The following is a 23039-nucleotide window of genomic DNA, read 5'->3' on the forward strand; positions in this document are numbered from 1 at the left end:
TTGCAGCAGGTTCCTGAAAAAAATCTGGATAAAGTTTCGCTCTTATCTTTTTTCAGGTGCTTGGGAGCTTGACCTTGTAACCATGTGGCAGTACTTTATCTTGGTCTCTGCCATCACAATGGCAGCCTGGGATCAGGGTTCAATTCCTGGTTTAGGGAATGAGTCCTTTATTTTTTGTCTGTGTATTTACATGTATTATGTGTGTGATGTCTGTATATGAAAGAGCTTTGATTAATTGGTGTAATAATAAGAGCTTAAATCAAATATTTTGTAAGAAAAGTAAAAAGTGTAATGCCTTTCAGTTCACATGACTTAAGTAATTTTTGGGAAATAAAAACAATTTTACATGTAAGGTGTACAAAGAAAGTGAAATGTGTTTTGGTAATAAATTATAAGAAGGCATGGAAAGGTGAATTATTATTATTATTATTTTTTCACCTAGATTAAAAAGTTAAATTATTGTTTTAAATTAGATAGGATAAAGCTGAAAATTAAAGCAAGTTGTCAAAAGTTTGTGAAAAATTAATCTTGTAAAAGAAATTCTGTGTGAACATATTGGCTAAAGTTAAAGGGGTATTAATCAATTTTTCTGTAAATTAAACATTGGAATAAAAGCACAACGGGTTTTTCTCTGAGCAATGATCTGCTTTTTAACAAAAATTGTAAAGGATTAATAAACAGTTTATAAAAATCTTACCTTATGGTCATACTGATTAAAATGGAATAGATTGGCCAGGCACGATGGCTCACACCTGTAACCCCAGCACTTTGGGAGGCCAAGGCCAGTGGATCACTTGAGGTCAGGAGTTCAAGATCAGCATGGCCAACATAGTGAAACCTGTCTCTACTAAAAATACAAACAAATAGCTGGGCGTGGTGGTGTACACCTGTAATCCCAGCTTCTAGGGAGGCTGAGGTGGGAGAATTGCTTGAACCTGGGAGGCAGAGGTTGCAGTGAGTTGAAATCATGCCACTGCCCTCCAGCCTGGGTGACAGAGTGAGACTCTGTCTCAAAAAAAAAAAAAAAAAAAAAAAAAAAGAATAGATTTATCTATGAGGTTTTATTAAGAATATTTAACATCAATAGTACACAAATATAAAGGTGAAATTTGGCTTATTTGGTATAAAAGTCATACAAGAAGCATTGTCAAATAGGAAATTGGCTTTCTTTGGGTTATATTTGTATAAATATGTTATTGGTATGTGTTCCAAAATTAGGTGAAACTCCTATAATTCTGATATGACTTAGTGTATGTTATTAATAGTTGTACTTGTTATGTTAAATTATTGTGTGCTCCAGGAGTAAATTTTGTTGTCAATTGTGGCTTTAACTGTGGCTGTCCTAAGACTTTTTGTTATCCACAGACAATTCTTGTCTTGTTTTGGTCCTATTTAAAAGGTGGCTTATAATCAGATATAGGCCTTTAACAAGTGCTCTTGAATGCGAGTTTCTGATTACTTTCGAAGTTGTAACATTAGAATAGAGGAAAAAACTTTCAGGACCCTCATGGAGAGCTAAAATGTTCCTGAATATCAAGCAGAACAGGAGTTAACTGCATGAACCAAGCTAATAGAAGACTGAAGTCATCTTTTTTGACTTTGCTTAAAACGCTGCTGATCCTTTGTTTTTTTCAAAGTCAAGAAAACTTTTCTTTTGAGCTATTTAGAGCTTTTAACAAGTAAAGTACACTGCTATGAACAAAATTTGAAGCATATGTTTCTCTTTACCTGATTTCTCCAGAATTTAGAAACTATTTGTGAGTATTCTTAATTTATGGCAATATAGTTAATTGCATAATTGTAAAGAATTTGTTTTTGTTTGTAACAGGACACAACTGGAGAAACTGGTTATTTTTTTGACAGGAATGGCATGCTTTCCTTTAAGGAATCAAATTTGAATTGTAGAGTCCATAGAAGACCCTTGGGGGAAACTGGCCTTGTACCTTGTCTCCATAGTCCCTGTAAAGGGTTCCTGACCTGTGGTAAGTAAAGAATGTCACTTTCTTACAGGCCCAGGAGCCCCAAGTTATCTTGGGACCCCCCAAGAGGAGAGGAATTTACCCAACCCATAGGTATTTGAGGATATAAACCCATGGCTGGGCTTGCTTTAAAAAAGGTCTTATCTGAGATTCCTTATGGAACAGAGTTCCAGTAAAGGCAATTTAAAAAGCCTATGTGAAAAATAAATATTCTTGCTGTACTTTATACAATAATCCAGCCAAGTATATAAGACTAAGGCTTATGTTTCCAAACAAATCAGTCCTATTATGGTTTGTCTTTAGTAAAAATGGGAGACTGGAGAGAGAAATTATATTTCAAGAACTATGGTACATTTGTTATTAGATTCTAGTTTCAACAGTTGTTTTTAAATTTTTTCTGCAATTTAGACTAACCCTGCTTATTCCTGTGAACCAACCAGTGATCTCTGACTGCTGCTCAGAATAAATAAAAGCGATGGGTAATGTAAATATCTGGATCAGTATTCTAATTCTGGAGACACTGGAATCAGCTAGAGACCCCCATATCAGCTTGGTTCCAATAGTTGCCCAGTTAATAAAAAGCCTTCTTAGTTTACTTGGGATAATTTTGTTTATTTTGTTTTACTGTTGTGGAATATATTGCTGTTGTACTCTTTGTGCAGGAATACACGATAAGCTTACTCAATGTTTTCTTAAGTTGAACACTTATTAATCTTCCAGATATCACCTTGCCAAACTGATGCTTTCTGACTGAGCTCTTCTCTACCCCAAATACAAGAGACCCTAACAGTTAGGCAGGAATATCATCACCCCTATTCAGCCTGAAGAAGTTACAGAAGATGGATCTTTGTCCCTTAACCCTTAGGATTAAGGATTCTCTTATAAAAGGGAGGGGAGAAATGTCAGAGGCGTTTGAACCAGAGCAACTTGAATAGGGGCTAGGTAAAGTGAGGCTGAGACCTACTGGGCTGCATTCCCAGGTGGTTAGGCATTCTAGGTCACAGAATGAGATGGAGATTGGCACAAGATACAGGTCATAAAAACCTTGCTGATATAATCACTTGCAATAAAGAAGCCGGCTAAATCCCGCCAAAACCAAGATGGTGACAAGAGTGACCTCTGGTTGTCCTCACTGCTACACTCCCACCAGTGCCATGACAGTTTACAAATGCCATGGCAACATCAGGAAGTTACCCTATATGGTCTAAAAAGGGGAGGCATGAATAATCCCCCCCTTGTTTAGCATGTCATCAAGAAATAGTCATAAAAATCGGCAACCAGCAGCCCTCAGGACTGCTCTATAGAGTAGACATTCTTTTATTCTTTTACTTTCCTAATAAACTTGCTTTCACTTTACTCTATGGACTTGCCTTGAATTCTTACGAGAGATCCAAGAACTCTCCCTTGGGGTCTGGATGGGGACCCCTTTCCAGTAGCAGAATGGCAGAGACAGACACACTGGAGCCACCCTCGAAAGAACAGGTAAAATTCAAGGCCAGAGCACACAAATAGCCTCAAGGAAAGTGAGGACAATGCCTCTGGGGGTCTGTTTTCATCACCAAACCCATGTGGCTAGAGATGTCTGATTGGAAGTGTGTGTCCCTGATGAGACATGCATATGACCTCTGACTGAGAAGTCCTGGGAAGCAGGAATGTTTCAGAGTCCAAATCTGTACATACACCAGGGCAGGTATCGAGTGTGTCAACTCCCCCTCTTCAACCCTGAGTTGATTCTCTACTTCCTGTGGAAGAAGACAGCAATACCCACATGGCACGTACTTACAGATTTTGAGAATGCAATACAGGTGACTGCTCGGTCAAAAAAACCTATTCCAATGACGTGCAGAGTATTCAATGTCACAGAATCCCAGATGCGCACGTGTGGGGGCAATTGCTATTTAGAAAAAAAACACAGAGCCATCAACTGTGAGGGGGATACACATGTGTCTTTACCTTAACGCTACAAGATTGCTTGGACAGTAACTCGGACTTTGTCAAAACAAAAGAGCTTTTTCTGCATTTCAGGAGTCTGCCTTTTTATGTAAATAAAACATTCCCAGGGGCTTCAGGAGGTGGAGGGCCTTGTTGATAATTTAACACTAAGGAAAGGTCTACCAAGTTTTGAAATTTGAATGGCCAATTTTTGACAATAGTACCATGGGAACTGACACTTTAATTTGTGCATCTAAATGTGTCTGAATTTTAGAAATGAAAAAATGACAAGTAAAATGGAATCTCACATATGGGTTATTCTTTTAAAGTCTGTTTCATTGCTAAAGTGTCACCATGCCTAAGTTCATAAGATGGGCACCACCAAATAATATTAAGAGCTTAACAGACCAGGCGTAGTGGCTCACACCTGTAATCCCAGCACTTTGGGAGGCTGAGGCAGGTGGATCACCTGAGGTCAGGAGTTCGAGACTAGCCTGACCAACACGGTGAAACCCTGTCTCTACAAAATACAAAAAATTAGCCGGGTGTGGTGGTGCATGCTTGTAATCCCAGCTACTTGGGAGGCTGAGGCAGGAGACTCGCTTGAACCCGGGAGGTGGATGTTGCAGTGAGCCAAGATTGCACCACTGCACTCCAGCCTGGGCAACAAGAGTGAAACTCTATCTCAAAAAAAAAAAAGATAGCTTAACATTCTTGGGCAAAACAGGCATCAATTGTGTACAAATAAGATTTAGAATTATTATAATTGGCTTAAAATCCTCTCAACTGTGTTCCTAGGTTATTTATGTTAATTTTCCTCTTCCTTAATAGAAGGAAGCATCATAGAGCAACCAGTAGATTTATCAATAAGAAAAGGTGCTGGCATTGGACCTAGTAGAAACACTAGGCAGGCGTTAGGTGAACCAGGTTCTAGTTCAGTCTAATCTCTAAGTAGCTGGGTGTCTGCAGGCATTCCCTAGGCCTCTCTGGATTTCTCTATAGGTAAACTGAAAGATAGCTATAACATTTTTCTCTGGTTCTCAAGTACCGATTCAATTTCAATACCAGAAACTGAAATATACTTTTAAGCCACTAGAGGGAGGAACAAATGGCTTACTATTCATTTCAAAGAATTTTTCTAAGCCATTTAACATTAAACCAAAAAAGATAGAAAGACCCATTCAATTTAAGTGAATTTATTTATACAACAGTGGTCTGATTTCCATTATTTCTGTTAACTCTTTTCAAGTATAAAATATTAATGGAGGTCAGGCGCAGTGGTTGATGCCAGTAATCCCAGTACTTTGGGAGGTTGAGGTGGGCGGATCGCTTGAGCCCAGGAGTTTGAGACCAGCCTGGGCAATGTGGTGAAATGCTGTCCCTACAAAAAATACAAAAATTAACTGGGTGAGGTGACGTGCGTCTGTACTCCCAGCTACTCAGGAGGCTGAGGTGGGAGGATCATCTGAGCCTGGGGGGCAGAGGTGGCAATGACCGGTGATTGTGCCACTGCATTACAGCCTGGGTGACAGAGTGAGACCTTGTCCCAAAAAAAAAAAACCCAAACCAAACCAAACCAAACAAAACCGGAAAATAGCATAAGATTAATATTTAAAATCCAATGTTACTAAAATATTTTCTGAAATATGGTAGTATTCATTTTTTCTGGATGAAAACATGTTGATAAAATGTATGTACTTAAAGAAATTAGTTTCAGATAAAATATTATGCAATAACAAGCTATATAAAAGTAGCTATCAAAAAAGCTACAAGCTCCCTCTCTTAACGCCTTAAAATGCAAATTAAAGTCTTGCTGAAGTGCTTGCAAAATTTGTGCTAAAAACCTCCTAGTAGCTTTTGTGACTTGCACACAGACACAAACTCCATGGGTTAAAGTCACGACTGTTAAAGGACATTCACAGGACAGGGCAGAGGGTGGTTGAAATTTGGCAAAATGTTGTATATTCAAATTATTATTTATTATAATTTTAACTTAAGTGTTTACCTTCATATTTTTAATGCTTATCATATAAATAAACATTTTAAGAATCTGTGAATTCTTTGTTCAGAACAATGCTATTTAAAAATCTGATGAAATTAAGATGAGCTCCAGGGATTTTTAAGGTCACAGTAAGTCTTTTTTTTTTTTTTTTTTTGAGACTTAGTCTCTCTCTGTCACCCGGGCTGGAGTGCAGTGGCATGATCCTGGCTCACTGCAACCTCCGCCTCCTGGGTTCAAGTATTTCTCCTGCTTCAGCCTCCCGAGTAGCTAGGACTATAGGCATGTGCCACTGCACCTGGCTAATTTTTGTATTTTTTGTTTGTTTGTTTGTTTTGAGACGGAGTCTCGCTCTGTCGCCCAGGCTGGAGTGCAGTGGCACGATCTCGGCTCACTGCAACCTCCGCTCCCAGGCTCATGCCATTCTTCTGCCTCAGCCTCCCGAGCAGCTGGGTCTACAGGCGCCCACCACCACGCCCAGCTAATTTGCTAATTTTTTTGTATTTTTAGTAGAGACGGGGTTTCACCATGTTAGCCAGGATGGTCTCGATCTCCTGACCTGTGATCCGCCCACCTCGGCCTCCTAAAGTGCTGGGATTACAGGCGTGAGCCACTGCATCTTGCCACACAATAAGTCTTCTAATTTACAATAAAAAATTCTAGTGAGGGGTTCAGAAGTTTTCAGATACCATAATTATACCTAAGCAGCCTTACTCAGCAGCACAATGTTTTCTAAAAATTACTTTGTGTTACCAGTTTATTACGAAACAATGAAAAGGTAACGTAACTCACTTTTCCATCCTTCGATGTGCCTGCGACTTGTCCTGTTGCTATCGTGATCCGGTCAGGATGAACTGCTAGGCTAACAAAAGGGTATTTATAAAACATCTACATGTCACAGGTAAGTTTTACTTTTCCCTTGCTCAAATATTATCTAGTCAAAAATTTAAATATAAGAAATATGTAAAGCCTAACTTCTTACAGACTCATGACAAATTCTCTGAGCGCGACGACGTTAGGAAACAACTAGTGCCTAATTCATTTAATCTTAATTCCCTTATTTCTTCTTAAGAATTTTCAAACTTAAGGAAAAAGCATCCTCTGCTGGGAAAATACCATTTCAACCTCAGAACCACTACATCAGTCTACAATCTTTATTAAAAAGTCCTGTTGAGTACGTAAATAGGAAAGATGCCATCTTTCGCCAACAGGATTTTTATCATTGCCCAAGGAACCAGGACAAATAAATAAATCCATCTCTTCACGCATCCATCCTTCCAAGATACGTAAAATGCCTACCAAAAGCTATAAATGAATTATGGGAAGAGCCGACTCAGCCGTAAACCTGAGGCAACATGTTTTTATGTTTACCAAAAAATAAAGACCCAAATTAGAAGCCTTTAACACATGATGTGTTAAGAAGGCCTCCAAAGAGGTGGTGCTCTTAGTTGAAACAATGCGGTCCGTGAAGCTCATGTGTTGGTGAGGCTGGAAAACTAAACATGAGAGGTGTCTCACAGAGCGCAGCAGCAAGCGGACCACAAGGAGACCACACAGAAGAGCTCTCCCAAAGACCGCATTTCCTCAGACCCTCTTCCTTCTCTTTAGTTATGTTCCAATACTGACCGTGTTCTGCTAATGCTCTTTCCACCTGTGCAATGGGAATCACATTTATTTTTATTTTTTTTATAGACAGAGTTTCACTGTTGCCCAGGATGATCTGGAACTCCTGGCCTCAAGCGATCCTCCCACCTCGGCCTTCCGAGTAGCAGGAATGACCTGTTTCAGGACTTACCACTTCACGTCATCGTTGTGGCCAGCGTAATGCCTCTGCAGTTGCTCCTCCACATTGTATAACACCACCACAGACGCGATGAAGTAGACGGTCTCTCCCGTCGGAAGCAAGTACAGGTTGTTACGGCAGTCTCGACCCCTGTACCCGTAGCTTTGTGGATGTCAAGAAAAAAATTTTTTTCCCTTTAAGAGCTGACAAAACATCAGCTTTATTCAACAGGCACAGGAAATAAAAGACCATATAACTATTACCATCAGCGTCACTAATTTAAATAACATTAAGTTGCAAATATTCGGTGACGAATACATGTGACCCCCAAAAGGCATGCAGTAAAGTTGGAAACAGTCATTGATGTAATATGAATACATATTTTTACAAGGATTTGGTTTTATTTTTAGAAAGCTATTGAGTCAATTATTAATTTTTTTACTGTAATCAAGCTAAATTTTTACTAAAAAATTCCTTTTTTAAACATGGTAAAAGTACTTACAAAGGGTACAAATGACACACACACGTGCACACAAACATGCATAAAAGGTAAAAAAAAAAAAAAAATCAGGCTTCTCAGATCCTTTGGGGTAAGAATCCCTGTTAAAACTTTCGCATTATACTTCCAAACCTTGAAAATTATTTTGAGAACAAAGTATCACTTGAACTTGGATGTAAAAAGTAACCTGGCAAAATGCCAAATAATGGCCCAAAAATGCCATTTATTTAGAGCAAATTTCATTGCTTTACATCTTCTAAAATATGAACAGGAAGTAGGCTGAATAAATGTTTTGAATAATGTTTTCCAGATGTGATACAACCGTTTAATAAACCACTACTGACTTAAAGACAATCTGAAGCACTTCAATTTTATGTATCAAAATAGATTCCAAAACAGGTGCAGGTAAATGCCTATGACATTTGAATTTGAAAAAAAAAAAGTATTTTGGGGGAGAAATTTAGGTACAGGTGGTAATTTTTAAAAATTTCTAAAGAATATGATTCCATAATCACAAATAGTAATTATTCGAAATGAAGTCACAACAGCTTCAATTTAAACCAACATCTTATAATTTGTGTTCCATGCTTCGCATTAAACAGGTACTCAATAAATATTTGAGGGTGAAAAAAAATGGTTTTTTTGCCTTAAAATCTGCATAGACTGAAAGGTGGTCTCTGCAGGCTTCCTCTAAAGTAATAAGAAGATGGAAATAAATGGAAAAATAATCAACATTTAATTCACCTTTTTCACAGTTTCTATTTTCTTATCTTTCAGTTGTTTTTTCCCCTGGAAGCTTACTTTTCCAAACCTCATGCAATGAAGCTGCCAGCACCTCTGTTTAAAGAACGTTAGTTATATGGTGATTTAGACTTTTGTGGGCTATATTTTTGGGGAGCCTTTTTGATTGATATGAATATATGTATTTTTGCGACAGGGACTTGTCATGTTACCCAGGTTGGACTGGAACTCCTGGATCCTTCCACCTAAGCCTCTTATACAGCTTGGACTATAGGGGTGCATCACTGTAGCTTGCTTTCTTTTTCTTTCTTTTTTTTTTTTTTTTTTGAGATGGAGACTCACTCCATTGCCCAGGCTGGAGTGCAATTGCGCCATCTTGGTTCACTGCAAGCTCCACCTCCCGGGTTCACGCCATTCTCCTGCCTCAGCCTCCCGAGTAGCTGGGACTACAGGCACCCACCACTATGCCCAACTAATGTTTTGTATTTTTAGTAGTAGGATGATATCTACATGGCATGTCAATTTCATTTACGTCATTCACTTGACTCCCTTCATTCAGTACTTTGGTATTCATATTTTTCTATCATCCCTTTAGTCAAGGTCACACTTGAAGTTAGGCCACACTTGGTTTAAGGGGAGAATGCTAGTCCTCGTTTCAGGGTACCTCTCTTTCCTTGGGTTTAAAAACTTTTTTGCCAATGTGGTTTAGTTTCAATTTTGGATACTCCCATTTCCTCAATCATAAGGACAATATTTTCTTGCATTGTCACTGTTGTTTCCTTACAAATATAGATAGTGCCTAGTTTTCCATCTGTCCCCGAAAAATTGACTAAATATATGATAGCTCCTGTTAAAAATAATTGGCTTTTGACCGGGCATGGTGGCTCATGCCTATAATCCCAGTACTTGGGGAAGCTGAGACGAGCAGATTGCTTGAGTCCAGGAGATCAAGGACAGCTTGGGCAACACAGGGAGACTCTCTCTCTTTAAAAAAAAAAAAAAATCAGTTCTCATTAGAATCTAAAATTCTACCCATTCTTGATTATTTTCACTGTTTGCTTCTTTATATATTTCTTTTTTTTTTTTTTTTTTTTTGAGACGGAGTCTCGCTGTGTCGCCCAGGCTGGAGTGCAGTGGCCGGATCTCAGCTCACTGCAAGCTCCGCCTCCCGGGTTTTTACGCCATTCTCCTGCCTCAGCCTCCCGAGTAGCCGGGACTACAGGCGCCCGCCACCTCGCCCGGCTAGTTTTTTGTATTTTTTAGTAGAGACGGGGTTTCACCGTGTTAGCCAGGATGGTCTCGAACTCCTGACCTCGTGATCCGCCCGTCTCGGCCTCCCAAAGTGCTGGGATTACAGGCTTGAGCCACCGCGCGCGGCCGCTTCTTTATATATTTCTAACTACTATTGTCATTCTTTCGGAAAGAATAAAATTAGCACCAGCAACTAGTGATTCATTTTCTCCTGACAAAGAAAAAATCACTCATACAATCATATAACATCTTCATATTTTCTTTTCAGGAAAATAATGAATATGTATTTGAGCCAGAACCACAGCTATTTCATTCAGGAATGGTAAGTTGGTTCTCCTGATAATAAGCAGCTCTTATGAAGCTCGTACTTTGTTAGAACTCTGTAGGTCTCTAACATATGGTCAATTTTGTCACATTAAGTTTTCAAAAGTAACAGTAAAACTTTTTTCTTTCTTTTTTTTTCTTTTTTTGAGACGGAGTCTTGCTCTGTTGCCCAGACTGGAGTGCAGTGGCGTCATCTTGGCTCACTGCAAGTTCCACCTCCCAGGTTCACGCCATTCTCCTGCCTCAGCCTCCCGAGTAGCTGGGACTACAGGCGCCCACCACCACGCCTGGCTAATTTTTGTGTTTTTAGTAGAGACGGGGTTTCACCTTGTTAGCCAGGATGGTCTCGAACTCCTGACCTCGTGATCCGCCTGCCTTGGCCTCCCAAAGTGCTGGGATTACAGGCGTGAGCCACCGCGCCTGGCCTAAAACATTTTGTTTTTTAAAAGCTTAAGAGGACTTAAGTTTTACGCATTTCTACAGTTAACATCAAGCATTGATTGACTGATAACTTCACGTGAGACGTAATCAGTGAATAAAGGATACACCCATTCCAGCTTGAGTCTCTTGGTTGGAAGTTCTACTTTTGCTTCCAAGCTGTAAGAATCCACTTGATCTTTGGGCATGTACATGGTAACAGGGCGTCCACGAAGAAACATTTTTACATAGCCTTCTTCTACAAAAAGAACAAAGATGTCAATAAGATACCTCAGTGCCCAGCATACCTGAAAACAAATGCTTTATCCTCTCTAGCCTTTCAGTGTAAAAGAGAAACTTTTACCCTTCTGTCATTTCTAATTGATATCTTAGGGAAAAAAGTAACATATAAGTAAACAGTTTGAAACACAAGTTTGCACCTTGTTTGCTTTTGATATTGTTTACTTAAGTACATGAGATACCTATGAAATTGTAAAAGGCAGGAAGGAACTTGGTTCCAACAATGATTTTCCATGAGATTTTACTGCTTACACTTTCTTTTATCATCAGGAAGGGAAAAAATACCACCCCCAAACTTCAACTAACACAAGAAATCCACTTAAAGTTTTTGAGTTCAGTGTATACACAATCTCAAAATCCAAATTCACAAATATTTTTCAATATTTAAATGGATTTGTTATATTGCAATGTAAAAATATATCTTTATGTTTTTTTTTTTTTTTTGAGATGGAGTCTCACTCTGTCGCCCAGGCTGGAGTGCAGTGGCGTGATATCGGCTCACTGCAAGCTCCGCCTCCCAGGTTCACGCCATTCTCCTGCCTCAGCCTCCCGAGTAGCTGGGACTACAGGCGCCCACCACCGCGCACGGCTAATTTTTTTGTATTTTTAGTAGAGACGGGGTTTCACCATGGTCTCGATCTCCTGACCTTGTGATCCGCCCACCTCGGCCTCCCAAAGTGCTGGGATTACAGGCGTGAGCCACCGCGCCCGGCCTATGGTATCTTTTAATTGAGCAATTCTTTCAAGTGTAAAGAACACAAAATCAGCAGAAGTGCATGCTAGGATGCAATGCAAAAAGGAAAATGCTCATAGAAAATCTAGAAATGGAAAACAAAAGAACAAAAGACCCATTAGAGAAATCTGGATGAAAAACTCTCTAGAACAAACATTTCTATAATAAAATAACTTTTAATATTTCAATAAATTATAGGGAAAAGTAAGTATCAATAATATATCGACACAGGGTAACTCCTAGACCTTAAAAAGAACATCTTGGGGTGTTCTGACTGGAGTTCTCACGATATGATAAGGGCAAAGTAAATGTCTTGTCAGCTCTGCTCCTGGTGAATTCCACTCAGATTCAGAACTCGCTGAATTCTGAAATTTCACTGCAGATTAAAGGACGTGGTCTTAATGGTATTTAAAATGGGCAGTCGGAACCAGGGATACCTGTACACAACTCAACAGAAAAAGCATCCCCAGGGAGGAAATTGGCGAGGAACAGTTAGGAAATAATTATAGTACAAATTAGTTTTCTAAGTCTTATTCTTAAGGATTTTCAAACAATGCCACATGCAATATTACTTAAAACTCAAGAGGGCACCCCAGTTTCATGTTATTGTGTGCATGCGCTTCAGGTCTTAAATGCATGCATGTGACACACTCTTCACACTGCATATTAAGACTGACATTGAGTGAGAGTCATGAACGCGATCATCCCTGCCTATATGTGCCAGCCACTGCGTCCCATGGATCCTCCCCTTACAGTATCTCCCACGCTGGTGCCAATTTCCCCAGGTGCACTGGGGCCCCATCACCACAGGCTCTCTTATGGCTCTCCTGGGTCAGTTTACACACTGCTGCCAAACCCACCAAGGCCCAACCAGGTTTTATGGAGCTCTTCCTCCATGTACATTTCTTCACCTGCTCTCTTCCTTGCTGGATCCAGCAGGTCTAAATGCCCTCCTGGGCTCTCACTGCACAGGACCTCATCTGCCACAGACACCCACCCACAGGGATTCTCCTCTGGGGCCAGGCGTGTCTCTTTGCACCCCCCTATACCCTGTTCTGTCTGTGCCACCGCTCAGGCTGTCCTCCTCTGATGCTTCTTCCCTTCCTTAACCCTCACCCAAATATAAGCTCATCAGGGGCTGTGTGGCTACCACAACCAAAGAATCTAAAAGCACCCAAAAGATTGACATTCTTGAAAAGAGGGGCAGGAGACTGGAGTTGACAGCTAAATGAAAAGGGATTCTAGCAACTCTCTTTGTAAGAGAATCAATCCTGCCAGGAAGCTCGCAGAATGTAGGTTAGGAATAAAGACAATATAATTCTATTTCCACAACACATAAAAAAGCACACCATGAATGTATATAACCAATGTCTATGAAATATCCACCTGAGTCGCTCACAGGCATGTGATGATTAAGAATCCTTAGGACTGAGCTTACTTACTGCACAATTTTAACTTACTGAACTAGGCAAAAAAAGCACTGAAGTTGGCCTTGGCACTGTTTTGTACTGGTGATTCAGACAGGCTACATCTAAAACCAAAATGCAGCCAGGGAAAGCAGTGTTCGTTCCAGGCAGGTTAGGATAACAGCACACACGCCACCAAACCCAAAGGCGCTAGTGGGAAGAGGCCAGCAGCAGTGCATGGTACCAAGTCAAACAGTGGGACATCCAGGGGTGGCCCTATAGCTCTCTTAAGGTTTATATAGATGAAAAAAAATTCCTGCAATCAGCCAATAACCAATTGGGATCCAAATTACAGCCACTTATTAAAGCCCATCCAAGTAAATGCTCAGGGATGCGTTTAACTTAAAATGAATCGAAGTGGTTTGCAACACAAAAACATTTTCATACAAGGAGAGCATCTGTTTGCCTGTATGAAAAAGGTTTCTGTAGCCTGGGTAACAGCTTTGCTCAGAGAGCTATGAGGTTTCAGAAATGCTGCCTACCTTTGCAGTGTGTCACCCGGCGTTTCCCTTGTGATTTCGGAGACAGAGACAGAAGGGCTAGACAAAGAGATGGTGGAGTACTGCAAGTGTGGCTGGCCTGCCTGCCCAGAGCCCGGAGCCCTCACTAGCCCACAGGCCAACACCTGACCTGCCCCCCAGTCTTAAAATCTGGACACGGTTCAGGGATCCTGACAAGTGCGCTCACGATGTGACCCTGCGAGCTTACAGCAATTACATTTTCAGTGAGTAGTTTCATGCTTCCTGAAAATGAAATGAACACTAAAGCACATGCTGATAAATACAAAACTTTGACTTTTATGTTTTAATTCTGAACTTAGGAAAAAAACTAGAACAATTAAAATTAAATGAATGTATTTAATCAATTACGTACTTGTCCTTTTTTTTTTTTGCATTTTAAATGCATTTCTAAATAAGGTTAAGATGCTATACAACAGCATCTACCTTATTACAAAAGGTGTTAAAAAAGATATATGGAAAGATATACATGAACTATTAGTTTGCAGTTTAGGAGATCATAGGCAGAAAAAGAAAAGCTACTTTTAGACAGTTATGTAACTTGATGCATAAGAAACTTTCCCCTAAGAGAAATGCAAATGTTGATAACAGAATCCAGTTAGTAAGGAAGGAATAACCAAGGCAACAGACACCTTTTAATCTAGAAATTCCATCATGGCATAGGTGGTGGCATTCCACTCTCCTCCTTATTGGCATGTCTTTTTTTTTTTTTTTTTTTTTTTTTTGAGACGGAGTCTGGCTCTGTCGTCCGGGCTGGAGTGCAGTGGCCGGATCTCAGCTCACTGCAAGCTCCGCCTCGCGGATTTACGCCATTCTCCTGCCTCAGCCTCCCGAGTAGCTGGGACTACAGGCGCCCGCCACCTCGCCCGGCTAGTTTTTTGTATTTTTTAGTAGAGACGGGGTTTCACCGTGTTAGCCAGGATGGTCTCGATCTCCTGACCTCGTGATCCGCCCGTCTCGGCCTCCCAAAGTGCTGGGATTACAGGCTTGAGCCACCGCGCCCGGCGGCATGTCTTACACATTGGTTTTGGAGAGGTAGGTGAAGGGTTTGCTCTTTACGACTGTTTAAAGGCAGTCTCACTGTCACTAGCTGAGCCATTCAACCGCCACGTACAAAGCTGACAGCACCCATCTGATCTGCACAAACCAAAGCTCCTGTGTGTTCCAAGGCGGCCCCTGAAGCTGGCTACTTCTTTTCTGTCCCTTGAGTTCTGAGGAAACGAGTGAGGGGTTCCCATACAAAAATTAAATCAGACTTACCTGCACTGAATACAGGCTCCTTGGGTTTGCTGTGAAAAAAAACCAAAAACAGTTTTTAAAGGGCACTGTGGGTGTTTAATCTCATTCGCTTCAGACCCCACAGCCACGGCTGCAGTAGTCTGCCACACAAATGCTGCATAAGTTAGACATGTTAATAAGAAAAACGCAACCAATTTCACTGCAAAAAGGAACACACATAAACAATCATAAACAATCTCACAGGTGCAAGAGACTGCACTCCTAACTTTATCACCAAACTTGGGCTTTTTATGAGTGCAAATAAGTGTTTCGGGGAGGAAAAAATGTGGCTAATCAAGATGGGAATGACCCTGTCTAAATGTGTAAAAAGGGTTGTTTTTATTCCCCACACTCTTCTGACAGATTATTTAAAGAACTTATTTAAAACTAGCACATTCCTGACAAAAGATTTTTTGGTGAGGCCTTTTAGAGCTCACCTCCTAAGCGGATTGCTGTTCTAGGAAGACAAGTAGGTGAGCATAAGGTAGAAAGAGGAGAGGGGAACACCAGGGTCTGGTGTTCTCAGCCATCTCTCGGGAGAGGTGGGGACACCCCTGCTGACTTCAGTCACCCTGGGCACCCACCATGAGCAGGTGAGACCACCCCACGGCAGTGCTTGGGAAACCAAACTCAGGAATCAGTCAAAGCCAGACAGCTGCAGACAGACGAGACATTCCTAGGAGCAAGCGCCCCACAGGAGAAACTTCCACGAGCGGTCCCTGGGGGCACAAGGAGAGGCAGCCGCCACTGCAGACCCACTACTTCCTGCCAGGGGCACTCCTCCCATGACACCATCTTTGGGGAGATGGTACCATCTCCATTCCAGACAGGGACAGGGAGACCCAGGGAGCTCAGGGAGGGGGGTGACCCCTTGATCTCAACTTTGACTCCAAAGTTCATGCTTCGCACCACTTAGCTTCCCTGACTTCCACCTGCTTTAAGCTACAGAGCGAGACACAGGAAGTAAACGGACGTCACTGCTTTTACCATAGTGCCTTAAATGCTGCTAGGAGCACATATGCATTGTGTGCGTGCGTGTGTGTGTGTGTGTGTGTGTGTGTGTGTGTAAAACAAAAACTTGAGCAGATATATTCCTAATATTACTCCTCAATTTTTGACTTGAAACACAATGAAAAACAGCAGGAATAAAAACTATCCTTAATCTCATGATGTAGTAAATAATATTGTATATTAATATTCTTGATTTCCAGACAATTTCATGTAGCACATGGAGTGGGGCGGGGGAGCCTACTACTTTCCTGATGCTTTAGAAGTGGTTTACTTTGTTCAAACGTGTTTTAAGTAGTTTTATATTAAGTTTTAGCTTCCTACACTCTAAACTGTGGTCATTGAAAATACTACTATAAAGGCATGGCACAGCCTTTGAACCTAAAAGCCTGGGTCTTACATTGGCCTACAAGGCCCTATCCAATCTCCACTTAACCCCTGTATTCTTCCGAGCTCATCTCCCTTCACTATATCCCTGCTGTTCTGGGAACCTGGTCCAGCAGGCTCCGTGTCAGGCGCTGGCTCACGGTCCCTCCTGGACCATCCTCCCCGAAGTCAGCCACTCTCAGGCCACTGCTTTAGCCGTGCTCCATACTGAACGTGCTCCATCACGTTCCCTGCTCCATACTGAAACTCTCCTCAGGCCCTGCTCGCCGCACCCCCCGCCCCTCCTGCTTTATTTTTCTCTACAGCACTTATTTGCCCCCTGCCTTCATTTTGTTTCTCCCACCAGGAGGCAATGCCACAGGTGCAGGGATCTTTCTGTTCATGACTGTATTCCCAGGGCCTTGGACAGCAGACAGCGGCTGCCCTGGTGTGAGGCCTGGAGCTCCTGTGGAATTCCTCTTGGTTCTCCATCTTCAGTCTTCAGCAGGCCCCCAGGATCTGTGCCTGGTGGGTGGTGGTGGGGTCTGCTCTCAGCAATCCTGCCTTTCCCTGGGGCACAGACAGCTGCTGCCTGGAACATGGTCTGGGGCTTGGTGTGCAGATGGAGTTTCTCTCTGTCCTCCAGGTCCCCAGACCTCACTAAACACCCATCCCTCAAAGGGCTCTCTCTCAGCTTTCCTCATCCTTCCTTCCGGGGTGGCCAGCTGCTGCCTGGCCCTTAGTTCAAGGCCCTGAGTGTGGAGAATGTCTCTCGGCTTTCCTCTTGGCGTGCCTCTGCCTCAGTTGGTCTCTCTCAGCCTCCTGTCCAGCTTCCAGTCCACCATGTACACTCACTGAGGTCCGGGGAAAAGCGGAGTGCGTGTGAGCAGGGCGAGGGTTCCCCTGTGCCAAAGCCCCTGAGGACTCTGAACTCTCCTGCCAGTCCACACTCAGCCTTTCCTAATTTTACAGCTCCAGGTGTTTTCCTACTCCCATCTACGAGGGCTCCCCTTTTCTTCCCGCCGCTCTGCCAAAGACAAAAGCAGCCATGGGGCCTGTCCCTCCTCAGAGGGGATTGCCACTTTTCAATAACATTCAGTTCATTATACCACTTTCTGTCCTCGGCTCCATGGTGGGCTTACACTAGCTATGATACTGTAGATACCTGAATTGTTCTCATTTTTAGGGTGGGAGTGACATTCTTGTCATTTTCTGTGTGCTAAGCAGAAGCAGAAGAAATCTTAACTCCAAATTTCACATATATTATTAGATTTACAGGCAGAAGGAGGTGAGAACAGAAGGAAAGCTAAGACAAAAGACTACGAGGCAAATCTAATTACAGAAACATAATCAAAGGGAAGCCAGGTATGGAATCAAAAGATAGGAAAACTATTTTTTTTATCATGACTTTGATCACAAAAGTAGAATGATGCAAAAGCTATGAACACAGAAATGAGAAATTCAGAACTTGCCCTAGAGACAGAAAAAAGCAATTATGAACTATGTTCTTCCTACAAAGAGAAAATCTGCAGGGGAATCTGAACTCTCCATACAGGGAAGCTCATGGACCTTTGACACTGAAGAACTGTAAGAGGAAGAATGAAAGATTTCTATTAACAGATAAGGTAGCAGAAATGTTAACAACTAAGGTCACTGAGAGAGGTATCAGGTGGTACTAAAATGCTTACATTTCTTTAAATCATGCTCTAAACAATGTATCACTTTGTGGTACGCTGTATTTAGAAAATATACTACTGCTACGTTTTATTATTTTAGAAAGTTGAGTTTTTGTTGGAAAAACCCAGCATATTTGCTTTAGAACGCATTACTCCTGCCAATGCACCACTACCTGTCCTAAAAGGCAAGCCTGGGAGGAGGTAATTTCACTCATGGATGCAAATCTCAGCATATAAACCCATAAAACGATGATGAATCTTCTGAACAACTGATAGAAAGGCAAACCCACAGATGTGCAGTGATAACCAGAAGAGAACATTAAAGCCACTGTGGCCTCTCCACAAAGTCTGTTGACGGGAGTCATGTGCAGAAAGTGCATTTTCTAGAATGCACAGCCACTCGAATTGAGAGTGCGACCTTCAGACCCAGCACTATTTGAAACCCGCTTGGGCGGTGAATTCACTTGGAGTGGGAGATGATCGCTTCTCAAGGTGTTATGTAATTCATCTCTGATTCCCCATTTCTTGATGTGAGCTCGATGGAAAAAATTAAGTGGGTGACTTAACATCCCCTCAACAGCTGGGCTGTGGCTCCATGGTGGGGGGTGTGTGTCGGTGGGGAGAATGCCCAGGCCTGTCCTAGGAAGGGTGAAGGAGCACCAGCTGCAGAATGAGGCTTCATTCATCCCTTGCCCAGTGTGGAGTCAATCAAGATGTCCTGCACCTGCCTCTGAAGCCAATGACAGAACTAAGCCCGGAGGAGAGAAAGGATTTCTCCTCTGGTGAACAAACTCTCAGTGCTTGGCTATTCTGGTGTTAAGTTGTGGCCAATGTCTCCGAGACGAACTCCAGTGCAGTTCTTACTGCTTATAAGGAGATTTGTTGAAAGAGCTTGGCTGTATGCTCCCTTGAGCTGCATGGTTCAAGAGCTGATGTAAGATATAAGCAGTCATGAGGGCTCACGGAGGATGAGGTACACTTGAATCTTCACCAGACCAGCAGCTGTATGGGGAGATGGCAGGAGAACACTAGACATCTGCCCCAAGGAAAAATTCCTGCCCTGAGCTGGGAGGCTCACACCAAGACAGCAGTGCAGTCAACACCGCAGAGATAGCTGTGAACACGTATGTCAAAATTCAAATCCCTGAATGTGCTCACTATGGACTTGGGGCACAAGGATGGTCTGAGTGGTTGGTTTTTACTTATCTGATAAAGCTCCTGTTTGCTGCACCGTAGACTGGTATTTACAAGGAGAGTCCAGTGGACAACGTGTCCAGGCTGCAACTCAACAGATGTGCCTCTCCTCTGTGGGCAACTGCTCTTAGCTCTTTCATCTACATTAACTAACCTAACCCCATGTTCCTGAAAGAGGGCTCTGAGGCCAGATCCTGCAGGTCTTTTGACACGTGGTGACATGTGTGAAAGTCCTGGGCAAATATGATCAGAGTGGAACTAATAGGAGCCACATGCTGTTTGAGCAGAGATACTTGCTTTTGAAAATGATTAATAAGACTTGATAGAGAAAGAATCCATTCCGAAGTCAAACATGCGATTTCTCTAAAATTCATTCATCCAGAACAAGTTTGGCTCTTGGAATAACATGACTTCTTTTTATTTTTTGAGACAAGGTCTGGCTCTGTCACACAGGCTGGAGTGCAGTGGTGTGATCTCGGCTCACTGCAACCTCTGCCTCCTGGGCTCAAGCCATCCTCTCACCTCAGCCTCCCAAGTATCTGGGACTACAGGCATATGCCACCAAACCCGGCTAATGTTTCTAATGTTTAGATTTTTTTTTGTAGAGACAGGGTTCCACTATGTTGTCCAGGCTGGTGTCAAACTCCCGGGCTCAAATGATCTGCCTGCCTTGGCCTCCCAAAGTGCTGGGATTCCAGGTGTGAGACACTGGGCTCGGCCACACGATTGTTTTTAAAAACGACTTCACGTGATGAAATAAAGTTCCTGCTGGAAGCCAGAATACTCTACCATGGAAATAATGACTCTATAAAAATTGTCCTTAAGCAGCTTTTTATTAGAAATAGGGTCATTTAAGAACCATCTATTCAAAATGTTTAAAAGTTGCTGGAGACTTTACTGGCGACAAAAGCGACTGCTTCATAGACATTTCCAACCAATACTTCCAGCTTAACATGGTGGAAGGAGAACACATTTTGAGGCCAGCTGGATCTGTGCTCTAGGGCTTGGGTGAGGGGCTTCGCCTCTACCAGCTTAATATCCTTAAACTAAAAATGGGAATAAAACCACTGTGAGGAACAGGTTATTGGCACGATTAAATAAGATGTGTTACAATGCGTCCAACATGTGTTATTAATTAATATGGCTTCCCTCTTCCTTCTCTTTTCACTGCAAAAATCTTTGTATTTCCAGACTCCTCACCTACCAGTCTCAAAACTAAAACAATATGAAGAATATTAGCACTTATTATTTTGAAATTTATTAAAACATAAATGACCCCATGGCTTGAAGAGTGAAACATTTTTTTCAGTAAAAAGATGCTTAAGTCTCTTATCTTCCAGTGTAAAATGTAGTGTTAAAATTGTCTACCCATAGGTGGTGCTGTTTACATAGTTCTTGAATAGCTGTGGCTTTGAAGTGAAATGCAGTCATGGGCCAGACACAGGGGTGTTACTGTCAATGAGGGACCACAGAGATGTCCGTGGTCCCACAAAATTATAATACTGTATTTTTACAGTATCTTTTCTATGTTTAGATACACCAATATTTAACACTGTGTTACCACTGCCTGTAGTATTCCCTACAGTCACGTGCTGTACAGGTCTGTAGCCCAGGAGCAGCAGGGCTAGACCATCAGGATGGACCATGAAGTTTTCTGTAAACACACATTCTACGATGTTCACACAACGAGGAAACACCTAACGATGCATTTCTCAGAACGTGCCTGTCATTAAGCGATGCCTGGCCATATACAATATCCTTCCATCCATTCAACAAAGTTATTGAGCACTCACGTTCGCCAGGCACTGTGCAAAGTCTAGAGAATGGCACGGCCTGGGCCCCCAGAGCCTAAGGGAGGGCAAGGGGTGTGTGCAGTGTGGTGGAGGGAGGAGAGCTACAGAGTCACAGATAAAGTTAACAGGCAGTTACAACACCATCTGAAAAGCATTGCTCTCAGAATAGAGGGCCGGGGGAGGCTCCCAGAAAAAAGAGGATCCTGAGTTGGGTCTCGAAGGATGAGCTGGAGTTCATCAAACACAGTCACCTTCCCTACTCCCACCCCCAGTTCCAGATACATCCGCCTGTCACTTGGGAGAGGGGAAAACCCCTCCCCCTCCTAAGTGCTAGAAGGTGTTTGCCTCAGAACAATTCATTAAGCTACGAATTTGCTTGTGTGGTTTTCTACATCTGTGCTTTATTTTACGATAAAGTAAAAAGAATTTTCTAAATATGCTATCTTCTTACTTAGGTCGGCATTTCTTTAATTAGGTCTGGGCTTGATCGCCTATTCATGCGTTAAGGGCCACTGGTATTTCCTTCTCAGTGAGCGCCTGTGCAGACCCTTCACCATTTTTCTATTCCATGGATTATCTTGTTCTCCCATTTGTGAGTCCTTTGTGAATTAAGCAAAGTGGCCCTGCAGGCATTGTGCCACTGACATTTGTTAGGAGAATGAGTCTTTCTGTGCTGCTCCTTCCCACTCCCTGCCATGCCTTGGACTGCGTTCTGTACACAGCAGGTGATCCATAAGTCCAGACAGCAGTGGAACTGAAAGAGCAAGGTGAGAACAATTTTCAGAATTTCTGATTCCTCACTTTTCAGGCTGGGATAAAGGCAGAAACAAGAGCTGGGGAATTACAAGACATCCCCAAGAAAAAAGGCCCTGCAAGCAGAGGAGTGGGAGGGACACAAGTATGCAGGCCTCAACTCCAATAAATAGTCTGGGATGCAGACGCGGCACTCACAGCTGCCACTGTGACGGGCTGACCGCAGACCACCTCTGCACTGAGGCTCCTATGCATAAGATCTTAGGCACCCTGTGAGGCAGGTACCACTTTTACTGCTACTGAGGAAAACCCCAAAGAGATTAAGTCACTTGTTCACAATGACAAAGCAAAGTGGCAGAGTTGGGATTAACACTTGGTTGTGGCAATAAAGGCCCATCATTTTAACCTTCTTTTGTTATAGTGATCAGGGCAACAAGATTCATTCGATAAATGCTTGTGGAGCACCTACTGTGTGCTGGGCATTGTTGTAGATGGCGGCCTGGTCTGAGTGGATTAGTGAAACTTGTTCGGTACTTACATGTCCAACTAAAGTACTTCGGGCTGGAAACACGATGAACCACGTCTAAAATAACACTGCAAGAGTGTATTTATTCACACAAAGACATGCTCATACAGCAAATGAAGAAGGGATCACAAAATAGGCACAAGAATGGCATTTATGTCAAAATTACACACTACACTCATAGAGCACCCTGCAAATAAAAGTCCACGTGGAAATGTAATGACTGTTGGCTGTGAGTTCGCTGCGTGGTGAGACTGCAGGTGATTTTCATTTCTTCCTTCTTGTGCATCTAGTTTTTTTTTTTTTGAGAAAGGGTCTCACTCCCATTGCCCAGTCTGGAGTACAGTGGTACGATCACGGCTCACTGTAGTCTCAACCTCCCAGGCTTGAGCAATCCTCCCATCTCAGCCTCTCAAACAGGTGGGACTACAGGTATGCGCCACCAAGCCCAGCTAATTTCTGTATTTTTTTGTAGAGATGGGGTCTTGCCATGCTGTCCAGGCTGG

At 42.3% G+C, this 23039-nt stretch overlaps 1 protein-coding gene across 12 annotated transcripts in view; it reads right to left on the reverse strand.

Moving 5' to 3' along the window:
* LOC105467659 (EMAP like 1) overlaps positions 1-23039 on the reverse strand; it is a 209636-nt gene that overhangs the window by 36712 nt on the left and 149885 nt on the right. For 8 of the 12 annotated variants that reach the window (XM_071099614.1, XM_071099620.1, XM_071099623.1 and 5 more), the window contains 6 exons: positions 15203-15231; positions 13907-13963; positions 11055-11184; positions 7706-7855; positions 6703-6772; positions 3763-3873 (listed from right to left, as the gene is read on the reverse strand). In XM_071099614.1, coding sequence (XP_070955715.1) covers positions 3763-3873; positions 6703-6772; positions 7706-7855; positions 11055-11184; positions 13907-13963; positions 15203-15231 — 547 coding nt within the window. The remainder of the gene's footprint in view (positions 1-3762; positions 3874-6702; positions 6773-7705; positions 7856-11054; positions 11185-13906; positions 13964-15202; positions 15232-23039) is intronic. The other 4 variants (XM_071099624.1, XM_071099615.1, XM_071099625.1 and 1 more) reach the window with 1 other exon arrangement.

Source organism: Macaca nemestrina, chromosome 7 (genome assembly GCF_043159975.1).
Source record: "Macaca nemestrina isolate mMacNem1 chromosome 7, mMacNem.hap1, whole genome shotgun sequence".
Lineage (NCBI taxonomy): Eukaryota > Metazoa > Chordata > Mammalia > Primates > Cercopithecidae > Macaca > Macaca nemestrina.